Source organism: Leopardus geoffroyi, chromosome C3 (assembly GCF_018350155.1).
Source record: "Leopardus geoffroyi isolate Oge1 chromosome C3, O.geoffroyi_Oge1_pat1.0, whole genome shotgun sequence".
Lineage (NCBI taxonomy): Eukaryota > Metazoa > Chordata > Mammalia > Carnivora > Felidae > Leopardus > Leopardus geoffroyi.
Window position 1 is genome coordinate 46,996,955 of NC_059338.1, and position 27,393 is coordinate 47,024,347.

The 27,393-nt window shown below is 36.2% G+C and overlaps 1 protein-coding gene across 5 annotated transcripts in view; it reads left to right on the forward strand.

Annotated features, from left to right (window-relative positions):
- The window catches only part of HMCN1 (hemicentin 1), a 483,427-nt gene that overhangs the window by 337,859 nt on the left and 118,175 nt on the right, over positions 1–27,393 (forward strand). For all 5 annotated transcript variants that reach the window (XM_045452692.1, XM_045452695.1, XM_045452691.1 and 2 more), the window contains 8 exons: positions 397–519; positions 1,569–1,730; positions 3,124–3,405; positions 6,499–6,666; positions 11,097–11,210; positions 11,787–11,873; positions 23,553–23,744; positions 26,853–27,026. In XM_045452692.1, the coding sequence (XP_045308648.1) occupies positions 397–519; positions 1,569–1,730; positions 3,124–3,405; positions 6,499–6,666; positions 11,097–11,210; positions 11,787–11,873; positions 23,553–23,744; positions 26,853–27,026 (1,302 nt within the window). The remainder of the gene's footprint in view (positions 1–396; positions 520–1,568; positions 1,731–3,123; positions 3,406–6,498; positions 6,667–11,096; positions 11,211–11,786; positions 11,874–23,552; positions 23,745–26,852; positions 27,027–27,393) is intronic.

Sequence of the window (27,393 nt, forward strand, 5' to 3'; positions counted from 1 at the left end):
CTTTACTACAATGTTGTAAGCATGATACTTTCCAGTTCTCTTCAGCATCTGAGACATCAGAACTGGCTTGGCACAAATGACAGTTAAGTTTAAATTTGGTAGGTGCTTTAGATTTTGATGCAAGAAGTCTACTTATCTGTAATACATTTGCTTCTTTTTAGCCGCTCTGGATATTTTGTTAATTAAGTTTCTATCAGTGAAAACGGGAAGTCTGCTAATAGGTATTTAGTCTACATCTTACAGTTGATTTTTAATGTGGTATTGATATGTCAACATCAAGTGCTAATTACTTCCTTGTGTCATTTGAGTGAGAACCTTCTTTTTTTTTTTTAATGTAAAGTATTATGGAAGTTTTATGTTAAGTTAATGTAAAAATTGTCTTTTTTCATCTTTCAGTACCACCAAATATTTATGGTTCTGATGAACTTGCTCAACTTACAGTCATCGAAGGGCATCTCATTAGTTTACTGTGTGAATCAAGTGGTATTCCACCCCCAAATCTCATTTGGAAGAAAAAAGGTCAGTTTTCACCCTTAACATTTATAAAATTAAATATAAATATTAAATGAATTTATATTTTATATGACAAACATGTCACTTTATTAACAATTTCCCTGGGGTCTGCATACTAAAATACTAGATAGCAGGATTGCTTTATTTTAAATGTATAGCATGTGATACTTTTAGTATCTAGCTGAAAATCTTTAGTTTTGAATCTGTTCTCCAGAAAAAAAAATAATTTTCTGTATTAGTTGATTGCTTTTTAATCAAACGCATTATAGAGTGGTTCTAATGATCAAGAGTCCATTCAAAGAAGTCTTTTTTCTTCTTCAGAATAGCTTTAAAAAATATTTTCTATAACAAGCAACTTTGCTGTATTTGTGACAATTTTGCAGTGTTAGGATTGAATTCTGCAGTTGAACAAACTTACTCATCAACAAATATTTATATGTATCCATTACCTATCAGAGAGATCATGTATATATTTAGTTGACTTTTAAAATCATTTTTGTGGGGCACCTGGGTGGCTCAGTGGATAAGTGTCCAACTTCAGCTCATGTCATGAGCTCATAGTTCATGGGTTCGAGCCCCACATGGGGCTCTGTGCTGACAGCTCAGAGCCTGGAGCCTGCTTCAAATTCTGTATCTCCCTCTCTGTCTGCCCCTCCCTTTCTTGTTCTGTCTCTCTCTGTCTCTCTCTCAAAAATAAATAAACATTAAAAAAATTAAAATCATTTTTACTGTTTTAATATTTTATTTTTCTGTTTTCTTTCAAATGCAATATTGATTGAAAGAAAATTTGCAGAAGATAATCTTGATAAATATCTTCTCTTCTTTCTCTTCCTCATGCTCCTTCTTGTCTCGTTTTTCTTCTCCTCGTTCTCCTTTTCCTTCTTCTGTTTTCCCTCTCCTTCCTTCTCCTCCTCCTTTTTGCATAGGATTGTTTTGCAGTGTCATCTGCCTTTTAGGTACTTGAACTAGGACGTAAATAAATATACTTATCAGAGTATATACACAAAATGTTGTATGTTTTGGCTTCATATTCTGCCATTTTGTTTTCTTTTCAGGCTCCCCAGTGCTGGCTGATTCTGCAGGGCGAGTCAGAACTTTATCCGGAGGCAGACAGTTACAGATCTCAATTGCTGAAAAATCTGATGCAGCGCTATATTCATGTGTGGCATCGAATGTTGCTGGAACTGCAAAGAAAGACTACAGTCTGCAAGTTTACAGTAAGTTATTGACTAACCAGACTTTGGCACAATTTTCTTTTAACCTTTCTGTCTTTCATATTTACTTTTTCTTTATATCTTTAAGATACATTCAAGGCAGTGTGATTATAATATACCTATCATGAGACCCACAAATTTAAATTGTGCTGACATAAACAAAAAACAATTGCTTACTTCTGTTATTTATTTAGCAATACAGCTGTCCACTCTGCATCAGCTTGCCAATGGCAGACGCAGCGATGTGGTTGTATTGTGTTGTGGGCAGGATAGTGGATGTGTGGAATGGGGAGAGATAGCATTGTATCATAGGGTATATTTGCAGTATGTAAAAATACCTTATTTTAAAGATTAACATATATGATTTGAATGTTTAAAATATTTAAATTATCTCATTTAACCTTTAAATGAGCTATGATAGGAAGCAAAATTAATGCCTCCACTTAAATGTGTGGAAACCATAGAGGTTTCCATGACTGGCCAAGGTCACACAGCTCGATTGTGGTAGAAGTGGCACTAGAACACAAGGTTACTAACACTGGCCCATTTTTCTTCCCCCCACACACATATTTATTAGTAATGGTCTAATTTTTTTTCTTAGAATCAGTATCAGGTAAATTTAGCTGCAAAACTGCAGAATAACTGGCGATCAGTGGCTTAACCAATTAGGGACATATTTTCTCATATAATGAGAAGCCCGAGGTTGGCAGTCACTGGGGTTGGTCAGAACCTTAACTCATATCAGGACAGGAGGGCTAGGATTCTCCTGGCCCTTCCTTTGTGGTATCAACATCATTGCTGCAACTGTGGTATCAAGTCCACATTGAAGGCAAAAATAAAGGTAAGGAGTGGTATTTTTTCCTTTCATCAGGAGAGCAAAAGTATTCCAGACCCATTCCCGTCACCCCCTATGCCTACCCAGCCGATCTTTATTTAGATTTTATAGGCCTGAATTGATTCATGTGACCACCTCAAGTTTTAGCAATAGTCTCAGCTTTTCCAGCTCCCATAGTGGAAGTTAGAAGGAAGAAAGGAATTCATTGTGAGCGAGGCTCCTGTATCTAATTTAATGTTAGTCCTAGGAAGACTTCTGTAAATTAGGGCTATGAATGACAGGTTCAAATATTTGTGTAACTTGTCAAAAAGCAGGGAAAGTAGCAAACACAGAATTCTTTTTTTACTGTGTTGATAGTTTATTCTAAGCATGAAACCATTTAGAAACATTGGAGAAGAATTCAACATCTCAATATAGCAATGCTGTCTGTTAGCTTTGGGTCTCTTCTTTGGTAGTTAATATTCGACATCAAGAATGAATTTAACTTTGACTGATAATAATTCCTATGCAAGACTGGAAGCAGACATTTCCTACTTTATTATTTTTTTCTTTTTTCTTTAGTTCGACCAACAATATCTAATAGTGGCAGCCACCCTACTGAAATTATTGTGACTCGAGGGAAGAGTATTTCCTTGGAGTGTGAGGTGCAGGGTATTCCTCAACCAAAAGTGACCTGGATGAAAGATGGCCGCCCCTTGACCAAGGGAAGGGGAATGGAAATATTGGATGAAGGTCGCATCCTTCAGCTGAAGAACATTCATGTATCTGATACAGGCCGTTATATGTGTGTTGCTGTGAATGTAGCAGGAATGGCTGACAGAAAATATGACTTAAGTGTACATAGTAAGTATAAAGAAGCTCAATAAGTCTATTCACTGGCTCTTATAGTCTATAGCATCCTGGATAGGAGATTTAAACCTTCTGTGTTGAGTCTTTTATTTATAGCCTATGATTTTCTACATATGTACCTCTTTTCTGGATCAGTCCCATCATTTATCCTTCTATACCTGACCTCCCATTTCTTAGCTTGCTGAAACAGGCATATATTGGATATTCTATTAGAAAAGCACATAGTGAAGTAGATATAATTGTCTAATTATCTTCTTCAAGTACTTTTGGTCCAGTGCTATCCCAAGTAATATTCCTTAAGTCTATTTTCCAAATTTGCTGTCTTGGTTTGAACAAGCCTGCGTTCCTTAGCGCTTACGGACTCAGCATCAGTTGTTCATGAGTTTTGCCAAAGTCAGCTTTAATATTTTAATTATTGAGTCATGAATGTCAATACGAATACACCAAACATACATGTACTCAGGGACAGTTTTTTGTATGCATATAATTTGAATTGCAATTTTAATTTTTTCTTTGTTTTTTAAATTCAGTTTATTTAAACAAAAATAATTTGCCACCCCACCCCACCCCACCCCCCCACACACACACCACACACACACCTTTGACAACCATCAGTCTATTCTCTGTATCTATAAACTTGGTTGTATTTATTTGTTTGTTTTTAGATTCCACATCTAAGAGCGATCATACAGAATTCGTCTTTCTCTGTCTGACTTATTTCACTTAGCATAATGCCCTTGAGGTAGTTTTGTTGTTTTTTTATGGCTGAACAATAATCCATTGTATATAAATCCTTTAATTTCTTTATCTATTCATCCATCAATGGACACAGGTTGTTTCCATTGCTTGGCTATGGTAAATAATGCTGCAATGAACATGTGGGGGCATATATTTTTTCAAGATAGTGTTTTCATTTTCTTCATATAAATACCTAGAAGTAAATTGCTGAATCACATGGTGGTTCTATTTTTAATTTTTTAAGGAACTTCAGAAAACCTGTTTCTCATCATGGCTGCACCAGTTTACATTCCCACCAACAGTGCACAAGCATTCTCTTTTCTCTTCATCCCCCCTCCTTGTTATTTTTTGTCTTTTTGATAATAGCCTTTCTAACAGGTGTGAGGTGATATTGCATTGTGCTTTTGATTTATATTCCCTATTGATTAATAATGTTGAGTACCTTTTCATGTACCTATTGGCCATCTGTATGTCTTTTTTTTTTTTTTTTTTTTTTGATGTTTATTTATTTTTGAAGGAGAGAGAGACAGAGCATGAGGGGGAAGGGGCAGAGAGAGAGGGAGACACAGAATCTGAAGCAGGCTCCAGGTTCTGAACTGTCAGCACAGAGCCCAACACAGGGCTCAAACCCATAAACCACGAGATCATGACCTGAGCCAAAAGTCGGAGGCTTAACCGACTGAGCCACTCAGGCGCCCCTGTATGTCTTTTTTTTGGAAAAATGTCTGTTCATACACTTTTCCCATTTTTAATTGGATTGTCTGTTTTGGGCTATTGAATTGTATGAGTTCTTTATGTATTTTGTATATTAACACCCTATCATATATATGATTTACAAGTAATTTTTCCTGTTTGGTAGGTTGCCTTTTCATTCTGTTGATTATTTCCTTTGCTGTGCAGAAGCTTTTTACTTTGATGTAGTCCCAATAGTTCATTTCTGCTTTTGTTGCTTTTGTTTTTGGTGTCACATTCAAAAAATCATCTTAATATCCTATGTCAAGGGGCTTACTGCCTATGTTGCCTTCTAGGAGTTTTATGTTTTCATGTCTTGCATTCAAGTCTTTAATTTATTTGAGTTAGTTTTCATGTATGGTGTCAGATAGTGTTCCAATTTCATTAGTTTGCATTTGGCTATCCAATTTTCCTAGCACCATTCATTGAAGAGACTGTCTTTTCCCCATTGGATATTCCTGGCTCCTTTGTCATGAATTAATTGACCATATATGAGTGGGTTTGTTTCTGGGGTCGCTATTCTGTACCATCGATTTTTTGTGTCTGTTTTTATGCCAATACCATGCTGTTTTAATTGCTATAGCTTTGTAGAATAGTTTGAAATTAAGTAGCGTGATGCCTCCAGCTTTGTTCTTTCTCAAGATTGCTTTGGCTATTTGGGTTTTTTTGTAGTTCCATATAAATTTTCGGATTGTTGATTCTATTTCTGTGGAAAATACCATTGGAATTTTGATAGGGATTGCATTGAATCTGTAGATTAGTTAGTATGGACATTTTGATAATATTAATTCCTCAATCCTTTTATTTGTGCCTTCTTCAATTTCTTTCATTAATGTCTTATAGTCTTCAACATACAGGTCTTTCACTTCCGTGGTTAATTTATTCCTATGTATTTTATTCTTTCTGATACAGTTGTAAGTGGGATTGTTTCTTTGTTTCACTCTCTGATACTTAATTATTAATGTATAGAAATGCGATAGATTTTGTGTATTGACTTTGTATCCTGCAACTTTAATGAATTAATTTATTAGTTTTAACAGGTTTTGGATGGAATCTTTAGGAATTGCCATTTTTAAATCTGTAGAAATAATGATAAATTTAATAGACACAGTCTTATAAGTTGAATCCAATTAGGACATGCACAACATCCAGTATTAATAACCTGTGGTTTGCAGCCAGTGTATGAGCCAAAGTTAACAGAATCAGAATATAAAAGAAAAGAGGTTTCAATATAAAGCATCTTTTTCTGTTAGATTACTTTTAATTTTTAGGATTAGAATTATTTGTTAGAAAATTCTGCCCATAAGGAGGTCATAAATCCATATTAGAGATTTACCAGACAAGATGAATGACTCAGAAAATCATTCACCACCAAGAGAATAATGGCGTGAAAGTCATTTACTGCTATGAGTGGGGAAAAAGTGACATTTTTTACCTCCAGCAATGTCACACTAAAAATACTGCTGCTACTAATAAGCTCATTGTTGTGGTTGCTTATTTTGCTTACTGTTCACCAGAAAATGAAAGTCTAATTATTAGCCATAGGCTGTTGAGGATTTGGTTTTAGATATGTGTTAGCTACTTTATTTTCCTTTTCTTGTTTGTTTTATCTTACAGCCCCTCCAAGCATCATAGGAAACCATGGGAAACCTGAAAATATCAGTGTCGTGGAAAAGAACTCAGTGTCCCTGACTTGTGAAGCTTCCGGAATTCCCCTGCCTTCGATTACCTGGCTTAAAGATGGGTGGCCTGTCAGCCTTAGCAGTTCTGTGAGAATTCTCTCAGGTATTAGAAATTTTCATAGCCTGATAATCTGGATGGCTTCATATGGCTACAGTTTCTCCTTAATTTCTCTCTTTTATTTTTTCTTTTTGATCTAATTGCTTACTATATTGCTGGTCATATTAAGAAAAAATATATAGAAGGACATCAGAAGCTCTATGAAAAGGGGGAAAAATCTGTAAATATCTCTAGATCCTTTTAAAAAAGAAATCACGGCACTTTCTTATTACTTAAATCATGGGGATGTCAGAACATTCATGCTACAGTAAGTACCAACCAATTTGAAAAGTGAGGAATAAAGAGAAATACTGAAAATGAAGCCAGAGTCTAGAATGAATCATATTTTATAACAAATCTCCATAACCAAGTATTTCATTTGAGTGAGTTTTATATTTTCAGGATGGGTTAGTTTCCTATGAGCTAGGACTTTATCATTAATGTAAAAGGGATATTCAGCTTCTCCCTCATCTGATTATGTAAAAAAATCTATTAGTTTGTCCTTTATAAACCAGGGTAAGCATGCAGAGAGGTGTCTTAAGGCCATGCCACAGGAGTCTGCGCTTAGCTCTTTTAGGAATGAGTCTGTGCTTCACTCTTTAGGTCTTACACAGACCAAGAAAACAATCTTGCCAAGCTGTGGTTAATAAAGGGCTTGGATACTGAGAAGAATACGTAATATGCTGAAATGAAGGCATCTGAATTCAAACACACCTCACCTTGAAACTTTAGAGTTAAGCCTAACAAAATGGAGTTAAACAAACTTCTGCACTTACATTAAAAACATGATGATGGGGGCATCTGGATGAGTCAGTCGGTTAAACTCCCAACTCTTGGTTTCAGCTCAGGTCATGATTTCACGGTTTTGTGAGTTAGAGCCCTGAATCGGGCTCTGAGCTGCTAGCACAGAGCCTCCTTGGGATTCTCCCTCCCTTCCTCTCTCTCTCTTTCTTTCTCTCTCTCTCTCTCTGCCCCTCCCCCACTTGTGCTGTCTGTCTCTCTCTCTCAAAATAAATAAACTTAAACATTTTTTTAAAATGATGAAAATTAGGCTGAAATTTGGCTTCAGAATTTTTCAAGAAGAGCTCTGAATTGTGTTTGTGATTCAGTATACATTAACAGTGTAATGTGGTCATCAAGAAAATAAATCCAGTATTTTGCCGCATTAATAAAAGATATTTTCATTAATTAAAAAAAAGAAAGAGACCAATTGTATTCTGGACTTAACTTACTAGGAAGACTGGAAGGACCTATTGATAATATTTTTAAAGAAAGGTAACCATGATAGTACATTATTGCAAAATAATTTACATTTCTGATTGTATTTAAGGTGGAAAAATAAACAGTATGTAACGTTATGGTTACATAGTGAAAATTAAATTTAAAGACTTGAAGAATCGTGGTGCAGAAAAGAATTATGTTGGTTGTGTCTAGTTCCAGAGGCTAAAAGTAATGCCAGTTTATGGAAGATTCTAGGGACAGATTTGGGTCTGAATATAAGCAACTTAAAAAATATTTATATTGTTAAAAGTTAAGATGAACTATTCTTAACAGTAAGTGACCTCTTGCCTCTAAATTTGTTCAAAGTTTCAATTCCCACTTTTGAAGACTTTTTCAGATAAGATCCTTTCCTAGTTTTGAATTAGTTCTAAATATCCTGAGGTACCTCTGTTTTTTTAAGGTGTTGGTCTATAAATGATAGGACCTTGATGAAGAATTTATATATATATATAAATATTATATTTATTGCCTATAATACTCACCAAATTTACAATTCCAAAAAAGTTACTTTGTTCACTTTTATTTCTTCACCTATAAAGTGAAGATATTAATAATATTTGCCTCTTAGGGCTTTTGTAAAGTTGAAATGAGTTCATATATGTAAATCAGTTAACACAAGCATCCAAAACATGTTCAGTATTGCCATAGACAGTCAAGTAAAAGGTTTGGGTGTCCCTGTCCTGGGAAATTTTCCTATTTCCTTACTATATTACTTTCCTCTGCACAGGAGTCCTAGTCTCTATTGATCTTAGGAAATGCATACGAATGACAAAGGCTTTATTACAATTTGGCTACCAAAAACCTGAACACATTATCTTCTTGTCTTGAAATTATCCTCATATTTTTGGCTTCTTTTTTTTTTTAATTCTCAATTGCTGAAAAAGTAGGAACTCTTTTTAAATATAATAGCTACACCAGGGCTCCTGAAATGAAAAAGGCAAGATAGTAGTGATGTACTGCTATCACAAAGAGTGATATGCTCTGGCTTATTCTAGATTTACAGGAGTGGTGTTTTGGTTTTATTTAGTCTTGTTTTGCTTGACAAGCAGCTGGAGATCCCTGAGTGAACACATTAAAAGTATTTGACCTCGTGGCGTTGCCAAAAGAGTCATTCAGTTTTACAGTCTGAACATGTGTATTGTGCAATAGATGAATGAGAATCAGATGAATGGCATATGACTTGCTTGGTCCTTGGTCTGCTGCACACTTCTGTTTCATTAAGATTAGTTCTCCTGAGACTAAGTACAGATTTTCTGAAAGCAATATGTTTGTGAAGGTCATTGTTTTGAAGTTATCTGCCAAGAACAGATAGCTGCTATAAAAATTTAATAGGTACAAGAAACATCTCCATTTAAGTATAACTTACTGTCAGATCTTTTGTTTCTCACTGGATTAAGTGAGAGGACCAGGAAACAAAAGAAAGATCATGAGATTTAGGAGGTTAAGGTTTGCAGAGCTAGAATTAACTCATAAAAGTTGTATTGTGTTAATATCTCTCAGCTGGAATCGTATTATGGTCTCACTAACTTGGCAGTGAGTACCTGAATCCCTGCCGAATTAACACAAGTTTTTTTGACATGTTTACACAATTTCTGTATTTAACTTTCTTTATTTAAATTCAGTTCAGAAAAAAAAAAAAAGATTGAATTCAGGTAATCAACTTTGTCTAAATAAGTTACTATCTAGCTCGCCTTTCAACGGGTTGAAGATAGGAAGGTTGCTTACAGGAAAACCTCAGTGACATCTTGTGTTTATAAAAACAAAGCAGATGGACTCTCCTGAGAAATCCAGAGCCAGGTGAATATTTACATGAAAATTCCATGTTTAACCATTTCCATTTTTTTAGTTCAAATTCAGAGTACTAAGCAAAAATGTACCAGGTAGAAAAGTATTACAAAATCTAAGACATGAGTTACTTTTTTTTTCTTAGAATGTACTTCTCAAATGGTTTCAAGGACTCTCCTCTCAGTGTGCCTTAGTTTTCTTCAGGCTTTGCTTCAGCCCATTTACTGGCTTCTCTTCTTTTGTCCTTCAGGGTGTGACTAGAACTTTCAGCATATCAGAGCCTCCCTCTCAGTCTACAGGCATTTCATAGATGCAGAATCTTTTGTCCCTACATAGAAGTACAAAACATAAAATGTAACAAAAGCAGAGTTGTGCTAGTCAGTCAAGTGACACCCACAGACTTTGATCGAAATGATTCTAGGACTCCATGATACTCAGGTGAAGACCAGTAGTTGGTCTTCATGGTTTCCCCCATTCCTTATAGAGTGATGTCACCATAGTCTGGGTTACTTGTGTAGTTCTCTCTCTCACATTCCCATTTCATATGCCCAGTGGCAAACTGGGAATCTTTTCCTAAATGTCCTGTCACAGTTGTCTTTCTAAAGCACAGATCACATCATGACGTTTTTTTGTTTACACACTTCCATAGCTTTTAGTGAGCACGATAAAGTCCCAATTCCATAGCAAAGCATTCAAGGGGCCAAAGCATCTGGCCCTACTCCAACTAGTCTTATCTCTTAATATTGGCTTCACCTGTCTGATTCTTTTTTTTTTTTTTTTAGAGAGACAAAGAGGGAGTGAGTGGGGAGGAGGGGCAGAGAGAGAGAGAGAGAGAGAGAGAGAAAGAAAGAATCTCAAGCTGTCTCCACCCTCAGCTCGGAGCCCAATGCAAGACTCAATCTCATAACCCTTGGATCATGACCTAAGCTGAAATCAAGAGTCGGACACTCAACCTACTGAGTCACCCAGGCTTCCCTCACCTTTAAGTACCACAACCCACATCTGTTTTCTCCTGTACTACCTCATTCATAGTCTACTTAACAGTGGTTTCTCTCAACTCCTCTATGTGTTAAAGTATACTTGCCTTTTAAGATTATGTTCAAACATCACCTCTCTGAAACTCTGTTTCTTGCCTGCTGTCACCTAGCATTGCATTTATGTTTTTATCCATTCAACCAAAAAATTATTCTGAATTGCCTTTTCTGTTTCATATAGACTTAAAACATGATTTAAAAAAGATACTTGACTTAAATGAATGTTTAAGGCCTTTGAAGCATATTGACTGAATTTTATCTAAATTGAGCATTTAGTTGGCCAACTTGTAAAGTTATCGATTTCTTTTTGAGTCATCTGGTGGTTTGCTTCTCTAGGAGGCAGGACTCTGCGGTTGATGCAGACCAGAATAGAAGATGCGGGACAGTATACTTGTGTTGTAAGAAATGCAGCTGGTGAAGAAAGAAGAGTCTTTGGGCTTTCAGTATTAGGTATTTTTATAATTTTCAGTTGGTTTAATGCATTCTGTATGTACATTTAAAATTTATCTACAGCTTGATCTCACATTCATATATTCTTTGGCCCCTGGGCTGATACTTTTGGCAATAATTCAGTGTTAGAATAATTTTGGATGTAATTAGTTGGATTAAAATGCCTGAAATGCCATGTCTTTTCAGTTCACAATTGTTCAACAATATTTTAAGACTCTGATATCTTGTTTCATGTGAATATTTATCAGAGTTACAGTGGGAGAAATAAATGTCTAATAAGTGTTCTTATCAACTTGTTGGCATTTTTATCCAGACTTTATAACTTATGTTACAATAAAATTCATTATAAGTGAATTCATGGCATTATAACTTTATACTATATCTAAAAATTGGAATTGATCAAAATAATGTTATGACATTCTAGTAAATAATGAGAATTTGGGGATTTGTTTTAACGGTTAAAGCTAATAAAAATATAAACAAAGATGCTTATAAAATAATAATCCTGCTGTTAGAATAGTTGCTTACTTTTTCTGTTTTTTTCTGCATTTAACTTTTTTTTTTTTTTTTTTTTAGTGCCACCTCGCATTGTGGGCGAAAATACATTGGAAGACATGAAGGTCAAAGAGAAACAGAGTGTTACACTGACTTGTGAAGTGACAGGTAAGGGACTTAGCTCTTGTATTCCTGCTGTTCCTCCACTCACTGATTATTTATTGCCTCCACTATGTATCTTAATTAGTTGAGAAAAAAGTCAAACTACTATAATAAGCATTTGAAATTGAATTCTAGTTGAGTAGAGCCAATAGAAGTATAGGAGGAAATTTCTCAGATTCTCTGGAGATGAGAATATTCCAGGGTGCCTGGGTAGCTCAGTCGGTTAAGCATCTGACTCTTGATTTCAGCTCAGGTCATGATCTCACCGTTTGTGAGATCCAGCCCTGTATCAGGCTCTGCACTGGCAGCGCGGAGCCTACTTAGGATTCTCTCTCTCCTTCTGTCTGCCCCTCCCCCTCTCAAAATAAATAAATAAACTTTAAAAAAACAAAAGAATACCTCAGAATACACTGAGGAAAGGAAGGAAGAAGGGGTGGGTGGGGGAAAAAAGAAAGACACATAGGTCTTTTCTTTCAATTCAATAAATTATTGTCTATTTAAAAATTCTGCTTCTGCTTGTATATAGAGAAACAGAAAAGATCTATACAATATATGTATATACATATATACACACACATACATAGATAAAGAAAGTGTGATGTACACACACACACACACACACACACATTTTCTTTATCCATTCACCTGTCAATAGACACTTAAGTTGTTTTCATATTTTACCTATTGTGAATAATACTGCAGTAAACGTGGGAGTACAGATACCTTTTTAAGACAGTGACTTTGGTTTTTTTTAAACATATGCCAGAAGGAGAATTGCTGGATCATGTGGTATTACTATTTTTAATTTTTTGAGATCTCCATAATGTTTTCCAAAGTGGCTATGCCAATTTACATTCCCACCAACAGTGCACAATTGTTCCCTTTTCTCACATCCTCGTCAATACTTGTTATCTCTTGTCCTTTTGATAACAGTCATTCTAACAAGTGTGACGTAATATCTCACAGTGGTTTTGATTTGCATTTCCCAATGATTAGTGATGTTGAACATCTTTTCATGCACCTATTTGTCATCTGTATGTCTTCTTTGGAAAAAATGTCTATTCTGGTCCCTTGCCAATTAAAATTTTATTATTTGTTATTGTTTGCTATTAAGTTCTTTATATATTCTGGATATTAATCCCTCATCATATATGTGGTATGCAAATGTTTTCCCCCATTCCATAGGTTGCCTTTTTATTTTGCCAATGATTTCTTTTGCTGGGCAGAAGCTTTTTAGTTTAGGACTCCCATGTCATAGACTCTGGGTCTGGAGTTCTCTCTTGTCCAGCAAGAGAGTGGATGCAGGATTGAAATGCCAGAGAGTGTAATGTCCAAGAGGAGACAAGAGCCCTGAATAAGGGTCCTTGCTCTGTTTTTATTAGGATCAGAAGTCTTACCAGCGTGATGGGCATGCACAAAGAGACAATGAAACTGTGAACATTAATTCATGGGCGTGGGGGAAAGTGGGTTTGAAGATATGCAGTGTTAGGGGTTTGGGTCAATACAAAATAAAATTCTGGTGCTGGGTGGAAGGTTGTTTACAGCAGATGTGAGGCACCGCCTCTGTTTACCTAAACTGGCCTAGGGACAAGAAAGAGCATGCTACTTCAGGGTTAATAAGGCACCGTTCTTTTGCTAATTAGCTCCACTCCAGGCAACTTGCCCTGCTGTGGTCTATAGCCCTGTTTACCTGTTTTTGTCCTTCCTTCCAATGAAAGCAGCTTTCTGCTATTGTACTAAATTGGAGGGTGTTTCTGCCCTGAAACCTAATCTTGTTTACCTCATCTTGGATGTTTTCATCCTGAGATTTTCTGTTCCTATACCTTTGTCCTATCCTGAGGGCCTTTGCCCTGTTTACCTAATCTGGTTTACCCAAACTTGGGTGTGTTCATCTTGTGGCTTTCTAATTCTTTATGCCTTGTTAACCCATCAGTGCAAGCTCAGGGAATTCCTAAGCTTATTCCCTACAGTTCCCCCTTTTTTTGTTTTTCTTGGTTCTTCTAGTTTAGTGTTTGAGGACCGTCATAATGAGCTCCTGGTCCTTTTGCTTTTGGATGGTTTGGAGGGTGATTCTGCAAATACGTAAAAAGAGACACAGTAAAAGCATTCCACTTCCCAGAGTTATCCACAGTTTAAGATGAGTGCTGGCTGTAAGTGAGAAAGGATTTAGGTCACGCTACATTGCCCAGGAATCAGCCCACTCATTTTTAAGTTAGTCTTCTGCATATTGTAGCTGTTGATACAAGTCATATCTAAGTTTTCTATATTGTTAGAGAGGTAGGAAGAAAAAACACTGTGAAGGTGTGTCTGGACAGCATCCCAAGCTTGGGAGTGATTATAAGGAATGCCAGTCATGCAAATATGCTGGTAGTTAGAGTCGCAGGACAGTTTAGAGTGAAGGAACAAGGCCTCCTGTCTTTTTCCAATAAATTCCACTGCAGCCTCAAGAACTTTGAGGCAGGCCAAAACTTGTCTATCAATAGAAGTTTGACTTATAAATTCTTTGGTAGTGTTGACCATAAACTTATTAAGGACATGGGCTGTTTGGATAGTATGATGCAGGTGATTCCAATAACAGTGGCAGAGACCATAGCGCCTACTGCTGCTAGGATGCCCATGATTAACAGGCCAACAAATCTTTTTTGCCTTACGAGTGTTGAACAAACTTGGAAAGTGTGCCTAGTCCTGATGGATGCATATAGGGCTCAGAGCTATTACAGGAACCCAGGCCGAGATGCGCTAAGTACTGATAAAGAGGAGATATTTAATTGGGTAATGTTATAATTATTTATGCAGGACATAAACCAGCCCTGGGAGGGAGAGATATTGTAATTATTTTCTAGTTGTTTGATCTGTAAAGTGGAGGTAGCAAAGAGAACATAGGGAGAAGGGACACAAGTAGTGGTCCATGCAAATTGATGGTTGTTCAAGGAAGCCCAAGTTATGTTAATATGTCGATTTACATAAATTTCACCATGGCTAACAGTACAAGTGAAGAAGGGAAGGCCTAGCTTACAAAGATTAACAAGCCAGTCCTTTTAATTTCTCTTTATGTGCATTAATTAAAGGGCCTGACAAGCTCTGTCTTTCCAGAAAATAGTGTCCCTACTAGACTGGTCATAGGATATGGTCTTATTTGAATATTTTGTTTCAAGGTGTCCTCTAGGACCCCTTCAATAATAGTCCAATTGCCCCAGCGAAGATTATGCTCAATCTCTCCATAACAGGTTGTCCAAGGAATATTATTCCAGGGGTGGTCTGAATATTTGAGACTAGAGCAAGCTATAACATTAGGAGTGTGAGATATGTTTGTTTTTTGAGGTAAATCAAAGCTTGTGGCTGACAAAAAGGTAAAATTCTCTGGCCTTGTAGAGGTTTTGGGCTGTACACATAAAAGCCAGTTAATTTTTAGTTTGCGACAAACAGATAAATTGCTAAATTTAGTAACATACACAGGAGGTGCTGGAAGAAGCCACCATTGAGGTCTTGGCATATAAAGCCAATACTCTTGTTCAGTTTGGAAGGGCCAGTTAAGATTGGCTCCTTCCATGAACTCTGCCATTATTGCTAATAGAAATATCCCAGGCTAGGAGTGTTAAGCTATCAAATATAGGTAGGTTAAGGAGATGAGCCCAATATGAATATTGAGCTCGGCCTGGACAAATGAGGGCAAGGAGAAGAATCAGGGTTACATATATCAAATTCTTGTTAATGATGGAGATCATGGCCATCAGATGCGAATTAGGGGCATATGCAATATCATTGTGTTGTAAGAGGATGACGGCCTGGTTAGACAGGCGTTTAAGGCTTCCCCATGTTATATCAGGGGCAAAAACTTGTGTTTGTGGCTTCAGGATGAGGAGTCCATGAAGAGGCTTCTTCCATCTTGAAAAAGGGGGGCAGTGGTTGCTCATTCAGAGTCATTCTCTGGATGTCCTAGTTCACTGGAAGATATCCTGGGGGTCTCCACTATGGCATGGTACAGCTTCACCAACCAAGAGGGAATCCACAGAGGTCCAGAATCTGAAAGAACACAAGCATATCCTCGACCCCAGGTGAGAAGTTCAGTGGGCTCAGTCCGTGTGAGCCCCCCTTTGGAGATTTTGGATAGCACCATAGAGTGAGAGGGTTTATTTGATTTTGAAGAATGTCATTCAGCTGCAGTTAGTACTTGAGGATTAAGATTTTAAAAGAGTAATCATAGCACTATCAAGAAGGAGCTGAGGTTGTAATGCAGACAGCCAGGGGTATCTCCCCTCTTTTTGTTTGTTTGTTTGTTCTTTTACATATTTTTGAGCATATTATGTGTTCATTTTATAATTGCTTGGCCTTGTGGATTATAAAGAATGGGTAATTCCAACCAAGGCTTAAGTAAAAAAAATTAAAAGGGTGTGTTGTCCTGTTGTTTTACCCTTTTTGTTAAAATTATATTTATTTACTTACTTATTTTACTTATTACCATTAACAAAATGTATTTTCATTTTTTAGATCTTACATATCTTACTTTTTTATATATGAAGTTACTTATTTCCCTTAGCCTTAATTACATATAGCAGAATTTTAACTCTTAGAAACCTTAGTCTCCAGTGAAAACTAGGTAGTAACCAATTGTGAACTGTTGTATCAGAAATTTTTTAGGTGGCAGACTTATGAATCCATTAGGCGTAAAGTATGTTTTTTTAATGGATTTAAATATTCTTAGTTTGTTTTTGTTTTTGTTTTTTTTTGCCATAAGACATCAGAAGCATAAACCTATGTTTAGTAAGCAATGGCTTCAGCAGTCCATTTGATTTGGAAGGACCCTAAATGTCTGATAAACTTAATTTGATTTAACATTTAAGCAAAATATTCAAGTTTTAGGTTACCAAAGACCCTGAAAGCTATTTTAACAATTACTCATGAAAACTATGAGACAAAGTTAACCATTTACTCTAAGTCATCCTCTTGCTAACAAATTGGAACAGAAATAACAGGAGCTTATTTGACCTTCAGTAAACCTTTGTAGAATTAAGTTTTATTATTTAATTCCCTGAGTTTGCACCGATGGGTTAACAAGGCATAAAGAATTAGAAAGCCATAGGATGGGGCACTTGGGTGGCTCAGTCGGTTGAGTGTCCGACTTCAGCTCAGATCATGATCTCATGGTTCATGGGTTCGAGCCCCGCGTCGGGTTCTGTGCTGACAGCTCAGATCCTGCAGCCTGCTTCAGATTCTGTCTCTGACTCTTTCTGCCCCTCCCCCACTTGTGCTCTGTCTCTCTGTCTCTAAAATAGATATTGACCTGTAGTTTTCTTTTCTTTGGTATCCTTACCTGGCTTTGGTATCAGGGTAATGCTGGCCTCCTCTTCAATTTTTGAAAGAGTTTCAGAAGAACTGTTGTTAATTCTTCTTTCAGTGTTTGGTAAAATTCACCAGTGAAACCATCTGATCTCTGCTTTTCTTTATTGCAAAGTTTTTGATTATTGATTCAGTCTCCTTACTCATTGGTCTGTTCAGATTTTCTGTTTCTACATGATTCAGTCTTGGCAACTTATATGTTTTCAGGAATTTGTCTTATTTATTCTAGGTGGTCAAGTTTGTTGGCAATAGTATTGATAGTACTCTCTTATAATCCTTTGTATTTCTATAGTATCAGTTGTAATGTCTCCTCTTTCATTTATAATTTATTTATTTGGGTCTTCTGTCTGTCTTTCTTAGGACAGCTAAACATTTTTATTTATCTTTCCAAAGAACCAGTTCTTAGTTTTGTTAATCTTTTCTATTGTTGTGCTATTCTCCATTTATTTCTGCTTTAGTCTTTATTATTTCCTTCCTTCTGCTAACTTTGGTCTTAGTTCTTTTTTTCCCCCTAGTTCCATGATGTGTATAGTTAGGTTGTTTATTTGAGATTTTTCTATTTTTCTATGTATGAGTTTTTCAATATAAGCTTCTGTCTTAAAACTGCATTTGCTGCATACTAAAAATTTTGATATGTTGTGTTTCCATTTTTGTTTGTCCTAAGATACTTTTTCATTTCCCTTTTGGTTCTCTCTTTTATCCATTGGTTATTCTAAAGTATACTGTTTAATTTCCATGTATTTGTGAATTTTCCAGCTTTCCTTCTGTTAATGGTTTGTACTTTTATACCATTGTGATAAGAAATGATACTCTGTATGATTTTTCTTTTTTTCTTTTTTTTTTTTTGACTTGTTTTATTTTTTATTTTTTAAAATTTACATCCAAATTAGTTACCTTATAGTGCAACAATGATTTCAGGAGTAGATTCCTTAGTGCCCTTTACCCATTTAGCCCATCCGCCCTCCCACAACCCCTCCAGTAACCCTCAGTTTGTTCTCCATATTTACGAGTCTCTCTGTTTTGTCCCCCTGTTTTTATGTTATTTTTGTTTCCCTTCCCTTATGTTCCTCTGTTTTGTCTCTTAAAGTCCTCATATGAGTGAAGTCATATGATTTTTGCCTTTCTCTGACTGACTAATTTCACTTAGCATAATACCCTCCAGTTCCATCCACATAGTTGCAAATGGCAAGATTTCATTCTTTTTGATTGCCGAGTAATACTCCATTCTATCTATCTATCTATCTATCTATCTATATATATATGTATATATATACACACACACACACACAACATCACCTTTATCCATTCATCCATCGATGGACATTTGGGCTCTTTCCACACTTTGGCCATTGTTGATAGTACTGCTATAAACATGGGGGTGCATGTGTCCCTTCAAAACATCACACCTGTATCCTGTGGATAAATGCCTAGTAGTGCAATTGCTGGGTCGTAGGGTAGTTTTATTTTTAGTTTTTTGAGGAACCTCCATACTGTTCTCCAGAGTGGCTGCACCAGCTTGCATTGCCGCCAACAATGCAAAAGAGATCCTCTTTCTCCACATCCTCGCCAACATCTGTTGTTGCCTGAGTTGTTAATATTAGCCATTCTGACAAGTGTCAGGTGGTATCTCATTGTGGTTTTGATTTGTATTTCCCTGATGATGAGTGATGTGGAGCATTTTTTCATGTGTCACTTGGCCATCTGGATGTGTTCTTTGGAGAAGTGTCTATTCATGCCTTTTGCCCATATCTTCACTGGATTATTTGTTTTTGGGTGCTGAGTTTGATAAGTTCTTTATAGATTTTGGCTACTAACCCTTTATCTGATACGTCGTTTGCAAATATCTTCTCCCATTCTGTCGGTTGCCTTTCAGTTTTGCTGATTGTTTCCTTCACTGTGCGGAAGCTTTTTATTTTGACGAGGTCCCAGTAGTTCATTTTTGCTTTTGTTTCCCTTGCCTCTGGAGACGAGTTGAGTAAGAAGTTGCTGTGGCCAAGATCAAAGAGGTTTTTGCCTGCTTTCTCCTCGAGGATTTTGATGGCTTCCTGTCTTACATTGAGGTCTTTCATCCATTTTGAGTTTATTTTTGTGTGTGGTGTAAGAAAGTGGTCCAGGTTCATTCTTCTGCATGTCGCTGTCCAGTTTTCCCAGCACCACTTGCTGAAGAGACCGTCTTTATTCCATTGGATATTCTTTCCTGCTTTGTCAAAGATTAGCTGGCCATACGTTTGTGGGTCCATTTCTGGGTTCTCTATTCTGTTCCATTGATCTGAGTGTCTGTTCTTGTGCCAGTACCATACTGTCTTGATGATTGCAGCTTTGTAGTATAGCTTGAAGTCTGGGATTGTGATGCCTCCTGCTTTGGTTTTCTTTTTCAAGATTGCTTTGGCTATTTGGGGTCTTTTCTGGTTCCATACAAATTTTAGGATTATTTGTTCTAGCTCTGTGAAGAATGCTCATGTTATTTTGATAGGAATTGTATTGAATATGTAGATTGCTTTGGGTAGTATTGACATTTTAACAATATTTGTTCTTCCTATCCAGGAGCATGGAATGTTTTTCCATTTTTTGGAAATGGAAATTATCCATTGGTTAATTTTGGTGTCGTCTTCAATTTCTTTCATAAGCTTTTTATAGTTTTCAGTGTATAGATTTTCCACATCTTTGGTTAGATTTATTCCTAGGTATTTTGTGGTTTTTAGTGCAATTGTAAATGGAATCAACTCCTTGATTTCTCTTTCTGTTGCTTTATTGTTGGTGTATAGGAATGCAACCGATTTCTGTGCATTGATTTTATATCCTGCAACTTTGCTGAATTCATGAATCAGTTCTAGCAGGTTTTTCATGGAACCTTTTGGATTTTCCATATAGAGTATCATGTCATCTGCGAAGAGTGAAAGTTTAACCTCCTCCTAGCCGATTTGGATGCCTTTTATTTCTTTGTGTTGTCTGATTGATACTCTGTATGATTTTAAATTTGTTAAGACTTGTTCTGTGGTCTAACATATAATATATTCTAATTAATGTACTATGTGTGCTGAAAATAATGTGTATTCTGCTATTGTTGGCTAGAATGTTCTGTATAATTCTGTTTGGTCTAGAGTGTTGTCCAAATCTTATTTGTTTTTTTGTTTTTTGTTTTGTAGTTGTTCTTGTTGTTTTATCGATTCTCTGTATGGATGATCTTTTCATTGTTGACAGTGGGTATTAAGTTCCCGAAATACTATTATATTGCTGTTTATTTCTCTTTTTAGTTCTATTAGTATTTGTTTATATACTTAGTTGATCCAATGTTGGGTGCACAAATATTTACATTTATTATATCTTCTTGAGGATTGATCCATTTATCATTTCATAATGATCTTCTTTGTCTCCCTTGTTGGCAACATATTACTAAATCTTGTTTTTTAATTCATTCAGTCATTCTCTGTTTCTTGATTGGAGAATTTAATCCATCTATGTTAAAGTAATTATTGATAAGTAAGGACTTACTATTGCCATTTGTTTTCTTATTATTTTGTAAACCCTTTATTCCTTGCTTCTTGCTGTCTTCTTTTGTGAGTTGATGGTTTTTTTGTAGCAGTAAGCTTTGACTCCTTTATCCTAATCTTTTGTAGAACTAGTATAGATTTTTCTTCACCATGAGACTTACATAAAATATCTTACATGTTTTTTTAGCCTGATAGCAACTTTAATTTGATAGTATACATAAACGTTACATTTTTACTTCTCTCCCCCTCACATTTTAGATTATTGATGTGGCAGTTTTTGTACTTTTTACATGTCCAAATTATTGCAGTTATGGTTATTTTAAATACATTTACTTTTTAAGTTTTAAATTTTTTTTTAACATTTATTTATTTTTTAGAGACAGAGAAAGACAGAGCATGAGCAGGGGACGGGCAGAGAGAGAGGGAGACACAGAATCCAAAGTAGGCTCCAGGCTCCAAGGCATCAGCACAGAGCCTGACGCTGGGCTCAAACTCATGAACCGTAAAATCATGACCTGAGGTGAAGTCGGACACTTAACTGACTGAGCCACCCAGGCACCCCTACTTTTTAACTTTTAAACTAGAATTGTAAATGAATTACATACTACCATTACAATTGAAGAGACTATGACTTTGGCTGTATATTTACCATTACTGGTGAGTTTTGTTCATCCTCTTGTTTCCACTTGAGAATGTCCTTAGCATTCTTGTAAGGCAGGTCTAGTGATAATGAACTCCCTCAGCTTTTGTTTGTTCAGGAAAATCTTTATCTTTCCTTTGCCAGCTATAGTATTCTTGGTTGACAGATTTTTTTTCTGTTAACATTTTGAATAAATTATCCTATTCTTTCCTGGCATACAAAGTAGACCTTATTTTTTTTTAATTTTTAAATGTTTATTTATTTTTGAGAAAGAGGAAGACAGAGCACAAGCAGGGGAGGAGCAGAGAGTGAAGGAGACAAAGAATCCAAAGCAGGCTCCGGGTTCTGAGCTGTCAGCACAGAGTCCGATGCGGCTCAAACTCACAAACTGCCAGATCGTGACCTGAGCCAAAGTCAGGCACTTAACCGACTGAGCCACCCAGGCACCCCCAAAGTAGAACTTATTTTTTTTAAACCAGCCTAAAGTCTTATGGAAGTTCCTTAGTATGTGATATGCTTTTCTCTTGCTGCTTTCAAACTCTTTGTCTTTAACTTTTAAAAACATAATTATAATGTGTTTCAGTGTAGCCCTTTTCAAGTTCAACCCATTTGGGGTCCTTTGGGCCTCATCAATCTGGATGTCCATTTCTCTCCCCATGTCTGGGAACTTTTCAGCCATAATTGCTATAAATATACTTTTTGCTCTTTATCTCTGTCCTTCTTGGATTCCCATAATGTATATATTGTTTCTGTTGATGGTATTCCATAAGTCCTATAGGCTTATGTTCTTTCTTTCTTTCGTTCTTTCCTTTTCTGACTGGTTACTTAATGACCTATCTTATAGTTCACTAATTCTTTCTTCTTGGTTGAGTCTGGTGTTGAAGCTCTCTATTGAATTCTTTGGGTCAGTCACTATGTTATTCAACTCAAGGAATTCTGTTTGTTTGTTTTTGATAGTTTCTATTTCTTTGTTCATGCACCGTTTTCTTAATTTTGTTTATGGCCTGTGTTCTTGTGGTTCCCTAAACTTCTTTGAGAGGATTATTCTGAATTCTTGGTCAGACAGTCCATAGATCTCCATTCGTTTAAAGTCATTTTTAGAGTTTAATTAGTTTCCTTTGATAGTGTCTTTTTTTTACCTGACTCCTTGCATTAGTATCTGCACATTTGAGTAAGGGGCCTCCTCTTCCAGACTTTATAGGTTTACTTTGGCAACAGTAATCATCCATCAGTCAACTCAGCTTGGTGTTCTGCATAGGTAATCTGGTAGTGTCCTTGCAGGTGGGGCTTGCTGTTAGGGCCTTAATTTGGTTAAGGCCACACTGCTTGAGCTCTGAGGTTAGTGGAGAGGGGTTACTGTTGGCTGGAAACAGTCAGATAGTACTACTCACTTGATTTCTTGACTGAGTGCAGTAGGATAGGCTCTGTGGTTGCCTGAATGTTCTGGTTAGGCTTCCTAGTCAGGTAGGACTGGGTGCTGTAACTCAGCAGTTGGGCAGGCCTGTAAATTTGCTTCCCCGTCTGGGTGGGGCTATAGAACAGGTTCCATGGTTGGTGTGGTCAAGCCTTCCAATTTTAATATATTATTCTAGCCCTTTTTCCTAAGTAAACTTGCTTTTCTGGTTTTAAATTTTTGTAATTATTTGAGAAACTTAAAAATTAATATTTAACATAAGTTTCATGTTAAAACAGAAAGATATTTCCCCATAGGCTATAAATATTACAGGACTAATTACTATATATTTATATCCACCAATCTATATATTTATGCTAGAATCCTGGTATAAACTGAAAATATCTATTTATGAAATTGTTTAATTCAAGGCTTTTCCTTTTTTATAGCTTTCTGTCAAAAATATAAAAACTTAAAAAAAATTTTAATGCATGTGAAAGTATTTGTGAAAAATAATTTTAATAAAAATGCATATCCCATTTTTTTTAAAGTATGTTTTGCTATTTAAGGACAAAGACTAATTTGGAATGATTTCACTTATAGATCAAAACAATTTTCACTTGAAAATGGTTTGTGATACACAAATTTAAAAAATTATAGCATGATTGTTATAAATTATGTTTACAAATTTAATTTAACATGAATGGCTAATGCATTGTTTTACAAATGTGATCTTTAAATGTCGAAGAGGTGAAAATGCTTTCAGGTATCATTTATAGGCATATAATTATTAGCCATCTCTCAGAAATGGCTTTTGGTTACAGGGAACCCAGTGCCAGAAATTACATGGCACAAAGATGGACAGCTCCTCCAGGAAGATGACACCCATCACATTATGTCTGGTGGCCGCTTTCTTAAAATTACTAAGGCTCAAGTATCACACACTGGAAGATATGCATGTTTGGCTTCTAACACGGCTGGCGACAAGAGCAAAAGTTTCAGTCTTAATGTGTTGGGTAGGTACAACCAGTGCTTCAAATCTTGAAGAATCAAACATGAAGGTCTGCTGACTTACCTTCTTTTCTTTTTCTGCTTAATGTTTCTACCATAGAATTTCATTATTTAAGGAGGACTAGTGGTTGTGTACATTTGCTGTTTTTCTTTAATTCATTCATTCATTCATAGATTTATTCATCACATTAAAAATACCACCTATGTTCCAGGCACTGTGTTTTGTGCTAGGGACACAACTGTGGAAAAGACAGATGCTAAAAGCATAGTGGTAAAAGATAAAATATATGCTGGTCAAAGAGAAATAGGTCAACAGTACAAGGGGCTCAATCTGATATATTTTCTCCTTTCTTTATGAGACTCTGCCATTATTGGTAATTGTCTATCTTATAGTCTTTGTGGACTAGGAATTATGAGAAACTATACATTCAAAGTTATGCTTATGTCTCAGGCATGACATTAAAATAGATTCTTAATTTCTGTTCATGTCTTGAAATTTAAAATACACCACCTAAATGTATTATATTTGATTACTTATATCAAAATACTTTTTATTGTACTAGAATCAACTGACCTACATTTGAGTATGCAAAGTTTTGCAATTTTTGTTTGTTTTTGTAGTTATTGCCTAGACTCTTTTGGGAAACATAGTCTCGTACATAGGAAACTCCCATACAGGATACTACCCTCTTGTAGCTTACAGCCTAATTAAGTAGAAGAGATATGTGTGCAAGAAAAATTAAATCAAAATAGTGGATAATGTATAAGTGTCAAGTGAATAGTATATATAGATAATACATAAAAAATAAACTCCAAAATGTAGAACCCCTTTTACCTTGTAAAGAATTTAGCCCCAGCCCCTGACAGAGCATTGAATAACAGATACATGGATAAGTATGAATGGGAGTTCATGAGCCAGTTGCCTGTTAACGCACCTGTTCTTTCTCACACCCATAAGTGTATGAAAGGCAAATGTTCAGCCCTGGATTTCCTCTCCTGCAGTACATTCACTGCTTCTCTCAGAGCTTTAAGTTCCTGGTGCCTCCCTCCTTTTACCACTGATTCATTTCCCAATATAACTCATGTCCAAATTCTATACTGTGTCTTCTCTGGAAACCCAATTTAATATTCTCTCCAGTTCCTTGCTGTAACTGAAATCTGACTCTTCCCAAGAGACACTAGCTCCCTGGAGATTCTGTCCAATCTCCACTGTCTCCAAGTATCCCAAGTCATACTATCATACACATTGGATTGTGCCCTCCAGTCCTCACTTCCTGGTTACTTACCAGTTTCTTGTCATTCTCCCTCATTCATTGAGAGCTAAGGGATCTGAATCAAAGACTTCTTTTCCACCATCTTCATAAAGATGAGGCTGTTTAGTGTGTACATTTCAACTTCCAGTCTACTCAGCCATAATTCAGTGTCCTTACCCTTTCTTTTCCCAGAGGATGAGGTATCTTCTTGTTCACAGTTACTGCCTACATGTATGCCTTTAACTCTGTACCTTCCACCTTACTTGATAAGTTAGCCATTCCCATCACCCACCTTACCTACGCTTCATCTCCTACTGCCTCCATCACTTCATATTGTAACTATTCCATGTCTACTGCTTGTCCCATTTTCCCCATGCCATGCGTCATGCTGTTGTGGCAAAGATTATCCTGTTGCTAGATCCAAAAAATATTTTTCAGTCCTTTCTTAATGTCTTAGACATTAGTTATCACTTTTTCCTTGGCAGTGTTCTTCCCTAGTTATCCTTGCACACTTTCTGTTGCTCCTTTTCTCTCTCTTTTATGGACTTTTACATAATCCATCTCTCAAAAATTAGGTCCCTTAGCATTTTGTCTTCCTTCACTGCTTATTTTACTCTAATATTGTCTTCAAATAATAAGCTTAATCCCCATGAGCTTATTTATCATCTCCTATAGACTGGTGTCTTTTTTTAAAAAAAATTTAATGTTTATTTATTTTTGAGAGACAGAGACAGAACTCAGTGGGGGAGGGATAGAGAGAGGGGGGAAACACAGAATCTGAAGCAAGCTCCAGGCTCTGAACTGTCAGCACAGAGCTCGACTCAGAGCTTGAACTCACCACAAGATCATGACCTGAGCCAAAGTCAGATGCTTAACCTACTGAGCCAGCCAGGCGCCCCAGACTGGTGTCTTTCTTAACCCATACCTGCAACCCAGATCTTTGTTCCAAGTTTGGATTTCTATATGCAATTACTTGTTGGACAAGTCTACCTGGAATCCTCATGGGCACTTAAAATTCAAGATATTCAGAACTGAACAAACTGTCTTCCCCTCCTAAATGAGCACATCTTTCCATATTTTATATTTATGTTGCTTCACTGCAGTTTACCTACGTTCCCAAGCAAGAAAACTAGAAGTCATCTTTGATTCAGCTTAGTCACCAAATTCTGTCATCAAGGCACACCAGTTAACTTTCTAAATTTTTTCTTTAGTCACTCCTTCCTCTTTATGCCTCCCTTTCATTCAGTCTCTCATTATCTTTTACAGAACAAATGTACCTATCTCCATTATCCTTGCTTCCAACATTGATCCCCTTGAATCCATCTTCTATATATTCCCTTCTTGCTCCTCACTATGCTCCCAATATCCTCCTTCTTTCTACTAGTCTCCCTTCTTTCTCTTACTAACCACCACTAATTCTTGAAGACTCACTTTGAAATCTCCTTCAGGAGGGCTTCTCTGATGAGAGTCCTCATACCACATACTTGAGATTGGATTAAATGCAATGCTTCCAAGTATCCTGCAAAAGAATTCCCATTCTTGCCTTACTACATTGCATTACAATTTCTTTTTGTGTGTCATCTCCATTATGCCATTTTGAAGTTCTCATTCTTTTCATGTAGAATAACAAAAATAATCAATTATTTCTCTGTTAATAAATGGAATTACACAAATAAGTACAGTGAAATTTAGAAATTCACAAATAAGGGTCTACGGCCATACCACCCTGAACAAGCCCGATGTTGTCTGATCTTGATAGCTAAGCAGGGTCGGGCCTGGATAGTACTTGGATGGGAGAAAATTCACAAATAAGGGCATTTCTAAACATATTTCTTTCATCACATTTTAAATCTTTTTCAGTATCCCCTACAATTGCTGGTATTGACAGTGATGGTGGCCCTGAAGATGTCACCGTTATCCTTAACAGCCCCACATCTTTGGTCTGTGAAGCTTATTCATATCCTCCAGCCACCATCACCTGGTTTAAGGATGGAACACCTTTAGAATCCAACCGAAATATTCGTATTCTTCCAGGTAATTAGTTTACTTTAGATGCCCAAGATACACTTATGCCATCTGCTATTGTAGAAAAAGAATCATTGGTTAATTTTAATAAAAGTGACTATGACTTAGTTATGCTATTCTATTGCTATTTTAATTTTTAAATTATTTGTATATATCTTGTAACCTAAAGCAAAATTACTTTTTGAAAGGCCAGTAAAATATGTAAATAAAGGGCAAATCAATAAATACCATGATGCTATTAATTGCTAAAATATAATGTGAAATACCAAAAAGAGTAGAAATTCACTTCTTGCTGAATTGAACTTTGAAAGAGAATTAGTATTTAGATTGAGAGAGTTTGTTTATTTCTCTTTAATACCTGCCAAATGTATGAAAA